The 14,297-nt window shown below is 40.6% G+C and overlaps 1 protein-coding gene across 5 annotated transcripts in view; it reads left to right on the forward strand.

Moving 5' to 3' along the window:
- Positions 1-14,051, forward strand: part of hace1 (HECT domain and ankyrin repeat containing E3 ubiquitin protein ligase 1) — a 42,189-nt gene extending 28,138 nt beyond the window's left edge. For 2 of the 5 annotated variants that reach the window (XM_079164669.1, XM_079164670.1), the window contains 6 exons: positions 782-978; positions 2,730-2,861; positions 3,423-3,521; positions 10,092-10,162; positions 10,252-10,365; positions 11,948-14,051. In XM_079164669.1, the coding sequence (XP_079020795.1) occupies positions 782-978; positions 2,730-2,861; positions 3,423-3,521; positions 10,092-10,162; positions 10,252-10,365; positions 11,948-12,050 (716 nt within the window). In that variant the 3' untranslated portion in view covers positions 12,051-14,051. Of the gene's footprint in view, positions 1-781; positions 979-2,729; positions 2,862-3,422; positions 3,522-4,046; positions 4,148-5,164; positions 6,323-10,091; positions 10,163-10,251; positions 10,366-11,947 lie in introns of those variants that run through there. The other 3 variants (XR_013767184.1, XM_079164671.1, XM_079164672.1) reach the window with 3 other exon arrangements.
- Positions 14,052-14,297: the final 246 nt, after the last annotated feature.

The following is a 14,297-nucleotide window of genomic DNA, read 5'->3' on the forward strand; positions in this document are numbered from 1 at the left end:
AACCAGTGTTAGCCTTTGGCTAAGAAGAAAAAATATTAAATTTAGATAATTAGCAGGAGTATGCTATATATTAAAATGATCCAACCTAAAAACACAGCCCAGTGAAAGTAGCTAGCAGCATTGGATCCAAAGGTTACTAAATCTAGCAAGTCAGTAACACGGACAGTCCATCCAGTCAGGCCTCCCTCAAAAACCCCCAAAATGATCATTATGAATGTAAACTTATCATAATGAAAATAAACAACCAACATGGCTAGTGTTAGTACTCACAGCTGTTAAGCTAGCAGAATAATCTGGTAATGAGCAATGAGTGCATGGCAGAATATGCACAGGGAGGCCAATCATTACATACCAATGGAATCATTTGACGGGCTCAGATATCTGATTTTTGTCTCTTTTTTTTTTGTCAGCATTTCATTCATTAATTTCTGTGGGGATGTAGTGAGAATTTCAAGAAAATGATCACTTAAGCCTTTAAAAGAGAAGGGGACCATTTTAGTTGTTATTGAGAATGATACACAGCAACACAGCCAGAGTAAATGGACTGTACTTGTATAGTGCCTTTCTAGTCCTACAACCACTCAAAGCACTTTAACACTACATGTCGTCATTCACACACTGATGGCAGGGGCTTCCAAGCAACATTAACTAACATTCAAACTCTGTAGGCGCAGTCTTTGGGAGCAATTTGGGGTTACTGGACTCTTCAGATTGGAGGACAACCAGGACTGAGTGATCAATAAGAAATCAATATTGTTGACATCATACAATGCATCACCAGGTATCCCAGTGAACTACCAGGACGTGTCGTCCATTGATCCAGAGTATGGGAAGAACCTGCAGTGGATCCTGGACAACGACATCAGTGATCTGGGTCTGGAGCTCACCTTCTCTGTAGAGACGGACGTGTTCGGGGCGATGGAGGAAGTGCCGCTCAAACCCGGAGGGACCAGCATCCTGGTCACCCAGGACAACAAGGTCAGTCACCACGCAGAGGCATAATGTCTGCCAGTGTCAACATAACGCAACGACTTGTTTGATTGATGAATGGGCAAGTTAATATTTGACTATTAGTTAAATTTAGATACAATTGTTCTGTAGGGAAAACTCTTTGAATAGTATCAATACTCAGGTCACAGTGACCGGGTCATTACACTGCAGGCACACCTGTTGTCCAGTCTTTTCTCTGAGTAACCTGGTGTCTGACTGATAGTTTGGAGGATTTTATTCTCAATGTCTTTTAGGAAATTGTAAATAAAAAAGTTTATTGTTAGTTGTCAGAAAATGTTATGGATGGCCTGAATACAATTGATAGAATTAGCTGTGCATTTCATTTCTATTGTGGTCTTCCTATGCATCTATAAGATCACAGATTGTACAACATAAGAGTGTCTTACATTTCTCCACTGGTTACCTGGGAACCTCACATAAAACCACAAGTTGACATTTTTACGCTTTTGTTTTTGGTACGGATTAAACGAATGACATCTAACATACTAATTGGTGAGCATCAGAGGTGGATTTCAGTACCTTTAGATAGAACCAGCCGAGCCTTTTCCTTATTTAGCAGCAAGTCAAGTGTAAAAATACATCACTAGCCAGGCACTGAAATATTTGGTGTTTGAAACCAGCTTACTGAAAATACTAGGCTCTGTCAGATTTGATAGATCCTTTGTTTTGATGTAAATGTGTGGCAGCCAAGATTTGAAACAGTTTACAAGATGATGTGAGATACACAGAATATCTTGGAACTTTTAAAGAGCGTTGCTCTCTGTCTGTTCTTTTTGGTTTGAGTATTTGGACAGGTTTCTACATGTATGATGTTTATGAAAGTCTGATCTCTAAAGCAGGGGTCTTCAACGGTTTCCAGGTCAAGGACCCCCAGACTGATAGAGAGATGGAGCAGGGACCCCCGACTATATATATATATATATATATATTGTATAAAATTGTGTTTTATATCAAACTGGGCCTAGTACCATGTCTAAACATACCTCTTTACTGTGCATTCAATACTCAGCTATTCAAATAATACACAGGTTGATATATTCATGTTATTTTAAACATGTGAAGGTACAGTGAGTAGGGGGGCCGTGCCACTGCCATTTAGAAACATACCTTCAGCTGATATCAATGCCAATATCAACATTGTTTGTCATTTGCATGATAATCATGATTACAAGCTATTCAAAGTGATGTTTTTATTTTAAACATAAATGTGGAAATGAAAAATGAGTGATGGACTATTAGTGCCACTGCCATGCATAAACATACCTGTTATCTTGCATACAATACTGAACTATTACAATAATGGACTGATTCATATTTGGAAAAAAACCCGTTGAAGACCTCTGCTCTAAACATTTCAGAACACTAGTGGATGTGTACGTGTGGACTTAATGATTAAACTAGATGTGGAGACTTCAGTATTTTTGCGGTGTCATGCTGCAGCAGTGCGGCTGAACAAGGCATTAATGACTGGCTTAAGGTCCCCTCCAGTATATTCATCCATACTTGGTCTCCTATGAGCGATTGATCTCTCTTTTCCAGCTAATTACCAGGAAGAGTCCCAATTAGAACGTGCAGTACTGCAGTGTTCCTGCAGATGGCTGTCTTATAAAGCAGGTTCCGGACCAGCAGGAGCCGATGAATAATCCTGTATGAGCTCTGTCTCGTTCTCTTGTCCATCAGTATGTCTTGGGGACTTTGATCTGTGTGTGTCCTCTCAGGCAGAGTACGTCCAGCTGGTTACAGAGCTGAGGATGACGCGAGCCATCCAGCCTCAGATAAACGCCTTCCTGCAAGGATTCCACACCTTCATCCTCCCCTCGCTCATCCAGCTTTTTGATGAATACGAATTGGTTAGTCATCCTCCTCCAATCTCCCTGTCTTCTCCTGCCTTTCCTCCTCCTCTTCCTCTCATCCATCGTCTTCTACTGTCGGCATTCTCCTTGTTCCCCTGCCTGCCCGCTTGGCTCTGATGCAGGGATTGATTAGCCACGTCTGGACGGGCGTCTAGTTATGGGGGTAGGTGGGGTCACCTTGAAGCTCATCCCGCTTCTCCAACTGCATTAGAAGGTTGTTTTCTGTTAGTGTCGGCAGATTTCATGTCCTCGCTTGTGCAAGGATCAATAGTGTAGCATGATGATTATCTCACCTTGGTTTTGTTGGACATGCCTCGGCCATGCTGTCATTGCAGGGCAACCTATAAGTGAACAGCCTGCTTTGTTTTTTCACAGCTGTTTCACTCTCACTCTAATCAGCTGCTTTTAGCACTGTATGTGTAGCTAGAGATTAAGTGTGTGTGTGTGTGTGTGTGTGTGTGTGTGTGTGTGTGTGTGTGTGTGTGTGTGTGTGTGTGTGTGTGTGTGTGTGTGTGTGTGTGTGTGTGTGTGTGTGTGTGTGTGTGTGTGTGTGTGTAGGAGCTCCTGTTGTCAGGGATGCCAGAGATCGATGTGCAGGATTGGTGCAGGAACACGGAGTACACCAGTGGCTACGACCCTCAGGAGCCAGTCATCCAGGTGGGACTGACTCCTCCATAACTACACATTTATGCCTCACTTGAATCATCTGGGTGCTGATGATGTTTACCAGTTAGGTTATTCAAACCGTAGGTGCAGATTGTTACTTATTGCATTTATGGATTCCTTTTCAAAAATATTTCAAGGAAAGGAACATTTACCAAGCATAAACTTTTTAAATGTGACAGCAGGTAAAACATCAGGTCGCCTGCTTTCTCCTTCCTCAGTCTCCTCTGCATATAATGGAATCAATCTTTACCACTATATGTGACATTAGCATGACAGTTTGCACACAGCTTTTATAGATCAAGCTTCGCATATTTAAAGTTCACCTATTATGCAAAATGCATTTTTTTCATGCATTTTAAACATAAATGTGTGCCCCTGGTGTCAGAAAAGAACAGCCTCTCTCTTTTTCCCCTGCTCCATCTTAAAAAAACCTGTGAAAAAAAGGGTCATGAATTGTGGACATTTGGTGTCGTATGTCATATGGGTTCCCTGGTGAAACCGTAGAACCATCCTCAGCTTCACAGGGTCAGTAACGTTACACAGCAGGATTCACCTCAAGCTGAAGCTCTGGTTGGATCTGGACCGGCTGTCTGAGACTCAACTTCAAAACTGGAGCTGTAAGTTTTGTCATTTTTATGTTATTTTAGTTGCTGTGTATTTAGCACTGTTTGCCTTGTTAACGTTAGCATACTGCGCTGCTAATGCAGCTAGCTTTGATCTTAGGTCCACAGGCTGGAGTAATGTAGTAATGTTCGGTAATGCAAAGACAGACTGTGTTGACATTAGGTCCCATATGAAGCCACTTGAATAAAGACAGGAGTAGGTTGGATGTGGGTAACTATTTTTTAATGTTGCCTTTTGTGAAAAGCCGGCTTGGTTTAGATGAAGACCAGTCTCCTCCGAGATCCACACCAGTGTTTTAATTTATCAAGCGACCCTGTTAACTGGCTACTTTCAGCCAAGTGTGTCGTAGTTACCACATCAGTTGAAAACAAGAAGAGAATACAGCTGTCCTCGTGAATGCCTCATTTTTCATTACAATGTAAAAACGTATCTGAAATGTCTTTGGAGGCTTGTTTGAAGACACGTGTCTACTCCGTCACATTTTAAACAAACTTCCCTTCCTGTTAGTGTATCTCTAATCAAGTTTCCACATAGATCACATAAAAGAACTAATTCACTGCGCTATTATCACCATACTCTGAACAAAACGCATACAGCGAGCCATCTCTTGTGTGGACCTTAAGACCATTTTTGTATTTTACTGGTTTCCAAATACTGAAGTTTGAAGATCCTGCATCAGATGCAAAATAAATTATAAATGTTTTCCAGAGCAAAAATGCATCGAGTTAAGGACCCCACTGCTAACCAGCCAAGAACACCTCCTGTTTCTAAGACCTGGCTGCTGTATGTGTTGCTTCATGCTCTGGCACGCTGATAGAATAGTCTGCCCACTTTCATTTCCTGTGTGCTTTGGTTTACTTTTCCAAACAACGAATAGCCCAATGTGGAGACTTTACTAGAGATAGACTCACAGGAAGAATAGGGGCAACAAGCCACTCTGAGCCTCTGAAGACCAATCACATATGGAATGAAAAACTGAACAATGGGCATTCTCCTTTTGTTTTCAACAGATGTAACTACGACAACCACAGACTCATTTGGCTGAAGGTCACCAGTTAACAGCATGATTAATCCAAACACCGGTCTGTGTTTTGAGTATGTATGCGCGTGTGTGTGTGTGGATTTACTTTATTTTGTATTTTATTCATACACTGTCCTGAAGGCACACATGTGAAACAGATATGATCAAACTGTACACAATAAAAAAAGAAAAGAAAAGTCGATCCTTTGCTTGGTTGTGTCACGTTAGCTTTGATTCGTGAGCACCAGTCACTAACTTGCTCAGGTCGGTGGTACAGGGACGCTCGGCTCCTTTGACACAAGTTAAAATAACCTAATTTATATTATGTCTTAAGACTTTTGCATTGTGTTCATTGTTATGCAGCAATTCACAGAGACAAATTCCTTGTGTGTGCTACTTGGCTATAAAACGATTAACGTAGCGAGTGAGTGCTCGAGCAGAAAATAACAGTAAACCTCTTCTCTGTGCTTCCCCACCACGGAGAGGGATTAAGACAATTTAACGTGAAACGTTTCATTGTTGTCTTATGTTAATTAATACTTATACGTGCTGTAGGGAGCAGCTGAACAGATTGTACAGTTACTATGATTCAGACGCACTGTAATATGAGTGACTCACTGTAGCAACATAGTAGCAGTTCCAGTGTAGTTTACAAGACTTGGTTTACACTCCAGGCACATGATCTGTGTAATTAATTTCTTCCTCCATAATTGATAAAACTGATTTATCTTTTTTACACTGTTTGTAGCTGTTGCCATAACTACACATGTAAGATGATGATGATGTAGTAAACTATACCCTTCTTCCTGTCACACTTCCTGTCATACACCTTGTTGTTATACATGACAGTATAATGTAACAGTGAATCTGCCATGTTTTACAGGTGGTCTCAGTGACCTGATGCTCGGTCCTAAAGCTCCTGTCTGATGAGGTATTCCTGAATCCAGCAGACTCTTCACAGTATGAGAACCCATCAGAGGAGAAGACGAGTCAGGATGACCTCTGACCTGAGAGCTCCATCAGCATCCGACACTTTAGTCTACAAGAAACCCTTTACTGACGGAGCACATGATCTGGACAGTTTACATACAAATTATGGCTTTGCTACTTTTTGCATTGTGTACTCAATGTATATTTTAATGTCAGTCTGTGAATAAAGAGCTTTATTTTGAAGGAGTGTTTTGTCCTTTTTAAATCCAGGTTGTAATTACTGACTACACAACACACCTATTTGTTCATAGAAGACAAAATATTTTGACTATATTCTCTACAGAATTTTAAGAGTGATTCATAAAAGGGTGGGCGGTGTACTGGTTCAGGCGGTTTCATTTGCCATGTCGTCTTTACTCTGATGAACGCACTACGAGGACTGATGATGTGCTTCCCTACCACACAGCTTAAACTGTCAAGTACAAGTTTGTCACTTTTTGGTTTCTTCAAAATGTTAATTAATTTAAGTGTAATTGAATTCCCATTTTGTTACTGCTAACTGAATGAATCACATTACACTTACATTATGGGATAGGCTAGTTCTCTCAAAACGGATGTGTTCTGTATACGAATGAAAATTAGCTATGGATCTTCATTTTTTGACATTTTCTTCTCTCTTCATAACTGACATTGTGTAGTCATGGTAGCATGGTACCAGCTTGTACAGTAATCAATTGACCATTTATCAGTCGTCTCTTTACCAGAAATAGTCACCTGACTACTTTTTCACATCTTCTATTTTCCACCACCACACTGATAGCCATTGTGTTTACATTGCAGAGAGCTACATGCTAACATGTTAGCGCTGTAGCTCACATTGATGTATAAAGATAAAATAACCAGCATTATTTACTGGAAAAAAGGGTCAAAAGAAACCTGTAATCTTGGCGGTGGATCACATTCCTGCTGGAACGTGTGCTGTGTTTAGTTTAAATTCACGGTAAAAGTGTTCCTAAACCTCCATGTGGACACGCACAGCTGAGGGATGCTGTTAACAGGTGATCTCCACACAAAATTACTTTCTGTGACTTAACAACAGTAGTATTTCGAATGTTTCAACTTCCAGTTGTGTGATTTCTCCTCTGCCATTGTTTCCTGTTGCTGGTGCAAAATGCATTCTGGGATATTTGGCTGTCCCAAGTACAGACAAGTCACCTCCGATGCATTCCCAGTAAAATGGGCGGAGCGAGCCACATCCGGGCATTTGGATCTGGCTTGGCTCGATGCAAACTTTGAATTGGAACAGTACTTGGGCTGAGACTGATGACGTTTCACAAGTACAGAGAAGTACGCATATTGAGAAAGGCCAGTAAAATAATCTAGCAGCACTAATGGCTTCCACAGTCTGCAGCTGGGACTGCTGCGCGAGGCTACTGTGAGAGCTTTGGGACGGCGGAGGGGCTCACAGCAGCACCTGTTGCTCGTTGAGGACAGTAACTGCAGAATGATACGTGCTTTCACGTCAGTCTCCAAAATACCAGAAAAGTGAAAAGTCTTCAATAACAGCAGAAAAAGTCGCTAAAGTTGTCGCTAGTCGCTTTTGACAAAAGAAGTCGTCAAGAGGTCTCGGAAAGTCACCAGATTTAGTGAGAAAGTCATCAATTTGGCAACACTGGGCTCGCCAACTTTGACGTTACTGTGCAAGGCAGCAGTAGTAGACCAGAAGCCATCACACTCCTGTGACCAATCCTGCTTTAGACAGAGGTTAGGACCTCCCGTGACATTAGCATACAGATACATAAATAAATAAATGAATGTAGGTGAACAGCAGTGGCGGGCCGTGCATTTTATACCTGGGCCTTCACCACCTTATAACCACATGATGGCGCCACAGCTAGGGTTATTATTCGTTTCTTGGGCTTTAACTATATAACGTTACGTATTTGTATTAAACCGTTTGGTACGAGGCTTACAAACCGAACAAAACGTTTGAATAATACTAGTGCATTTGGAAAATGCAGAAGCTTAAATTGTAGGAAATATAATGTTTTCTGCGCTCACTAGGAGACAGCGGTCTGTGTGACCTCTGAACCGGAACAAAAACAGCTGATGCCCCGCAAGTGTTCCGGGAGGCTAGGCTAACTAGCTTAACGGAAAAACAACAGCAGCAACGTGCTACACACGCAAGGGCCATTCAGATATTAGATGTAAAAAATGAACCAGTTGACTTACCAAATGCTGATCACATCCTCCTTTCTTTGTTGACAAAGAGTTTAATCCCACAGTTAAATCCCAACTCACAAATCAGTTTATCTTCCAGTTTCAGCCATTGAGTGTTAAAAAACAAAGCTAGGTAAAATTTAAAAAAAATCTACACCAAGCAAAATGCAAAAAATATCATAATTTCATTCATATATTTCAATATGAACTCTTACTACTCGACTAAGCCTCTGCTGTAAATTTCGTTTCAAAATAGTCACGTGCTCGCCCACTGACCAATCACAGCACAGAATCTCACTGCTAATGCTGATGTAGTTGTAGGCCTGCAGGCCGCTCTGGCGCGTCCAAGAATCTCAAACTAAAGATCTGATTGGTTGAAGATTATGCCAATCAACAATATCATCCCCATTCACTTAAACTGCACATGGATGCACTGGTGAGTCTGCAGGCCTCGGGCCTCTCTTCTTACCTAGAGACACAGAGGTGAAATCTGATTGGATAAAAGCTCTACTTAAAACAAGCTGCACTGAAGCAGAGCAACTGAGGAAGACAGTAGCTGTGCAATGAGAAAATAAGATAATGGGACAAATATTTTTATAAATTATGATACATGTAGTGTATTTAAGAAAAAATATTAAATTATAAAATAGCTCTAACTGTGATTCTGTTTAGGCCAGCAGAGAAGGCTTTGAAGGCCCTGACGGCCCTCCACTGGTGAACAGAAATGTAGAAATAAATATATATGTATTTATTTATTTATGTCCTGTTTGATTATCAACTTTTATTTATTTATCTATACATTAATTTATTTATTTCCATATTTCAGCATTTATTTATACTTTTTTTTATTTATTTCAGCATTTCATTATTCTTTTGTTTATTTATTCCTGTATTTGTTTATACATTTATTAATGCACCTATTTATTTATACTTTAGTCATATTCTGTCCTCCATAGTTCTTGGCTGGTTAGCAGTGGGGTCCTTAACTCGATGCATTTTTGCTCTGGAAAACATTTATTATTTATTTTGCATCTGATGCAGGATCTTCAAACTTCAGTATTTCCACGAGATCACTTCAATATCAACATTTGCTTCATTGATTTGCAGCACGACAGTTAAGTTTTTAGTTAACTGGCGTTAAACTGCTGCTTATTTGTGTTCGAAACCAGTAAAATACCAAAATGATCTTAAGGTCACAACCGGAATTTGAATCCCATACCTATTTTTTTCTACATTTAAAAAAGGTTGAATAGTTCCTCTAAGTGACTCATGTTTACTCAAACATTTACCAAGAAACAAATAGGCCTGTGTAAAAGCTTTACTAAAGAGAGACTCACAGGAGGAGAAAGTGTCTCTCTGTTTTCAACATCAACACGCCTCCAGAGGCCAATCCGGTGTGTGATGAAAGAGTAAACAATGTACCTCTGTAACTACGACAACCACAGACACACGTTCGGCTGAAACTCGACAATTATCAGGGTCGCTTCATAAATTGAAACACCGGCTGCAAACAGTGAAGCTATGTAGACGGTGATAGATTGACAGGCAGCTCCAGAAACACTGACCAATCAGAGCAGACTGGCTTTTGAGGGAGGGGGGCTTAAAGAGACAGGCACTGAACCAGAACTTTTCAGACCGTAGGTAAGAACAGGAATATGCAGGCAGACAGTAAGAATGAAGTGCTTTTGTGAACATTACAGCATGCAAACATAGTAGAAAATCAACCCCAAAATGAGAATACTAACCGGTCTCCATTTGTTCTGCAGTGGTTCTGGGAGGTGGTGAACAGTCTGTCCCAGGAGGAACGGGTTCTTCTGCTTCAGTTTGTCACTGGAAGGTTTGTCTTTCTGATTTGTACTAAAGATCTTGAAACAAAAAAATGTGTGAATGTCTATGAATCAGTAATAAGGTATCGTTCTCTATCAGTTCCAGGGTTCCGCATGGTGGCTTTGCCTTCCTGATGGGTGGCAGTGGTTTACAGAAATTCACCGTTACTGCAGTGCCATTCTCCTCCAACCTACTGCCTACCTCTAGTACCTGGTAATGAGTATTTCTCTGTCAGTCTCCTTCTACAGATTCCAGTTGGCCTTTTTATTTGCTGCTCTGCTGTCAGTAGGCCATTGGTTCCCCATAGAGACCTTCGGTACTGCACATCTTATGCCTAGTCTTTGCCACAAAATTTAGTACGTGCTTAGTACGTGTTGTGGAAGTCCCAGATATCACAGGAAACTAAACGCCGTCATGTCTGGTTCATAACATAGTCCGGAGGAGCTCCGTGGATTTCATCGAGCTCACTGTGTCTAGCGAGCCACACGTCGGCTGTTTACTACAGCTGTATGAACACTAAATTAACTGATTTGGCTGTGATTTAACTGCAATAAACCGACAAAAAGGGAGCCCGAAATAACTACGTAATGATGCCGATTTGTACTTGTTTTCTCAATGGAGCTCGGATCGATCTGTGCTAGGCTATGCTAACATGGTAGCAGCTCCATCAACACTCAACATAACGTCATCTAGACGTGAATATGGCAGCGTCTATTCATTGTTTGCACTATATGGTTTACACACACACACACACACATGTATACACATAGTTTGGTCTCTATTGATATGAGGTATCATAGAGCTCTGCGTGAACACAGATGGCTACAGTATTTTTTTCCTGATTCAACAACGGCAGGACATCAGTGATGACAGGAGAAATATCTTAACGCTGATAGGCTATCGTGCCACAGCGCCACGCGATTTTTTCGCAGAAGCTGAAAAAATCGCGTCAAACGCGCCGTGCCATCGCAAATTCGCCTCACTCCAGTCTCATCGCGTCTATGCATAGACTTTGTATGTAATCTCGTCGCGCGAATAACTCACGCCGCGTTTGGTGTGAACACAGCATAAGACAATTATTTCAAATAAGTGATTTCATTTCCAAAAGGAACTTCTTTACAAGAACTTTACAAAAACAAGATGAATTTCACCCCAAGTAGATAGTAGTTTATAGTTTTAATATAAATATACTATATTATATATTGATCAATTTTTCCTTTTATATAACTGTTTGCCAGCATGAATATCTCAACCTTTGAATTCAATCAGTTGGTTGTGATCTGCATGCACAGTATTTGATCAGACTACAGACTTCCTGTTCCTAAATTCAAAGGACTGTAGTGATTGAATTCTATCCCAGTTGACTTTGAACAAAGTATAGAACATATTACATGAGCACTATTTAGTGTCTTTGTACTCGGTCAGTGGTTCTCAGTTTGAGAGCAATACATCCTTTTGTGTTGGCAAGGATGCTGGGATTTTATTCTCCACTGGAAGAAACTCAGTGTACATTCAGACCCAGTACAAGTTCCTCTACACACCTTAACTGAGGGACGTTTGGCAAACAGGACTCAGCACTAGAGGGCAGTATGTCTCCTCAGTGTAGTTGGGACTGGGTAGTGGTGTCCTCGTACACTGATTGCAGTTTGAAAGCAGGGAGAGGTCTCTTTATGCTTGAATGTGCAACAGGTAATTCATATCGCAGCAGTTCTTTCTGTTGGACAGGTATGACAGATCAGAGCTCTATGAGTCGTCATGACAACGGCGGTGATTCTTTTTTTCCTCTTCTCCACAGTATCAACATGCTGAAACTCCCAGAATACCCAAGCCAGGAGGTCTTGAGAGACCGGCTGCTGGTCGCACTGCATTGTGGGAGCTATGGCTACACCATGGCATAGTACCAGTCGCTGCTGCTGTGAGGGTTTGCAGACTCACGCAACACTCCCTCCTCCCCAGACACACTTTTTGTAGCCATGCGCTGCTTTAGCTGGACAAAAAAAGTGAAATCCAGATTGTTATGAATGAGCTGCTGGAGAGCACAACAGACTGAATGGAGACCACAGGTTCTGGATCTCCACACCTGTGCCTCAACTTCTGTTCCTTTGATTGACGTTGGTATCTAGTAATTTATGCAAATAATAATTGAAAATCTTCTAAATTGGAAATTGAATTAAAAGGAAAAAAACAGCATTCATACCATGAATCACAATAAAACATATTCATGCATGCTTACTGGATGTTGAATATGGATTTTGTTTAAGGACCTTTCCAAATGGAACTGGTGTAGAATTGATCAGTTTCAAACATGGAAACAATCACAGCGATCATCTCCAAATCACTTCGGTCTTTAATGCGCCATAATCAGGCCCACGTACCAGCAAACTGCTAGAATAGAATAAATCTATTTTATTTTCACCTGGTTTTAAGATTTCATTTTTTGTCATCTCCATATTTAAACAGTCCTTGTCTTTCGGGCTGGAAGCTCATTCCCACTACCAAAAGCCATTATCAGAGGTTTAAGATGCCATGCTTTTACTTTGTTTAACAAAATGAGCCAAACTTACAAAATACAGTCAAATCACTGCACTATATGACAAAAAAGTATGTGGACAGCTATACATACAAGTGATGCGTGATAGTTGATCATGTCATCCCAAACCACAGGCCTTGAGGCTGCAGGGATGTGGAGCTGGCTTTATATAGTTTGAAACAACAAACGTCAGACACAAACTGTCTAACGTTTGATGTTGTAGTACTAAAATTGACCATCATTGGAACTATGGGGCCCTAACCACGGGACACCGACCAAGATCAAAAGTACACTAAAGTATGTTGACATGTGTTCACTTACGCAAGGCTACAAATAGTTAATAATTCTCATTTTTAATTATTATTATTTTAGTAACACATGGTGGGTACTTTACAGCTTGGTTTCAGTATTTCTAGTCTGGATATATTTAAATTTAGCTAATTTTAGATGAAGAAAACAAAATATGTGATTCAGTATTTCCCGACCAAGTTTAGTCCTGTGTGTGCTGAAGGGTTTAATGACCGGTTCACTGGATAAATCAGATATGTGTTGCATTAGTTGGGGTGGTGATGATGGATTCATAACTTTAGTATTTCTAAAATATAGATATTTGACCAATCAAATGATGACATTGATAGAAAATACAATTTAAAATAATACCAAATAACGCCCCCTGGCTTATACCACTATAGTGGGTGCTATCATTGCAGGAGAAAAGTAACATTTTCTATTTTTACCAAAAGAAGTGCACAATTTATATGCATACATTGTTATGGATTTCTTTTGATTGAGAGTTGAGTGTACTGTGTCCCACTGTGTTGGAACGTGTTTGAGGAGCGAAGCTGAGCTTTTGTATACAGAGCTGTATGACCACGCCCCTCCATGCATGTGGTTTACTGTGTCAAATTCAGTTTGATCTTTGAAGTGAGTATTTTGCTGTCTTATCTACTTGTTCCTGTTTAGTAGACTTTCATGAGGAGCAATACAATATATCTACATGATAAGTGTTGGCTCGCCGTGCCAAAAGACAAAGGCTGAAATCATTTTAAATACCTTCTTTAATTAGTATTTTGCCGACAAAAACATGCTGAAATTGTGTTTTTTATTCTTCTAGAGAGAAGGACCATGCCTTGACATTCCTTCTTTCCATTTGTAAAGGAAGTGCACATGTTGACTTAATATTTCATATTATCCATCAGTGTTGTTTTGAGGACCTCGCCTGAAATGCTTTTGTAAACTGCTGTTAATGTTTATTGAAAATGGATCCTTTGTAGATATTTCTGTAAATGTCTACTGTATCAAATGATGCATATTACCATTCAAATATGTTGTGCTTTGAGATTTTATCCAATAAAAGTAATTTTGACAATCCTGCTCATGTTTGTGCGGGGCTAAAGAAGGAGGTTGTGAGAGTGAAGAGAAGGTAGGAGCAGCTGATGTGCAGCCTCTGGTGTGTTTGCCATGGTGCTGCGTGTGTGTCTGGGTAAACATATGTGGCCGCAGCGTGAGTGCTGTGTTGGGTCACCAGTTTAGAGCAGCAGGTCTACTGGTGCTAAATGGCCCCTATCCAATATTCAGTGAGTCCAACATCTGCTGCAGCGCTGTCCTAACAGTG

The sequence above is a fragment of the Pholis gunnellus genome (assembly GCF_910591455.1).
Source record: "Pholis gunnellus genome assembly, chromosome: 8".
NCBI lineage: Eukaryota > Metazoa > Chordata > Actinopteri > Perciformes > Pholidae > Pholis > Pholis gunnellus.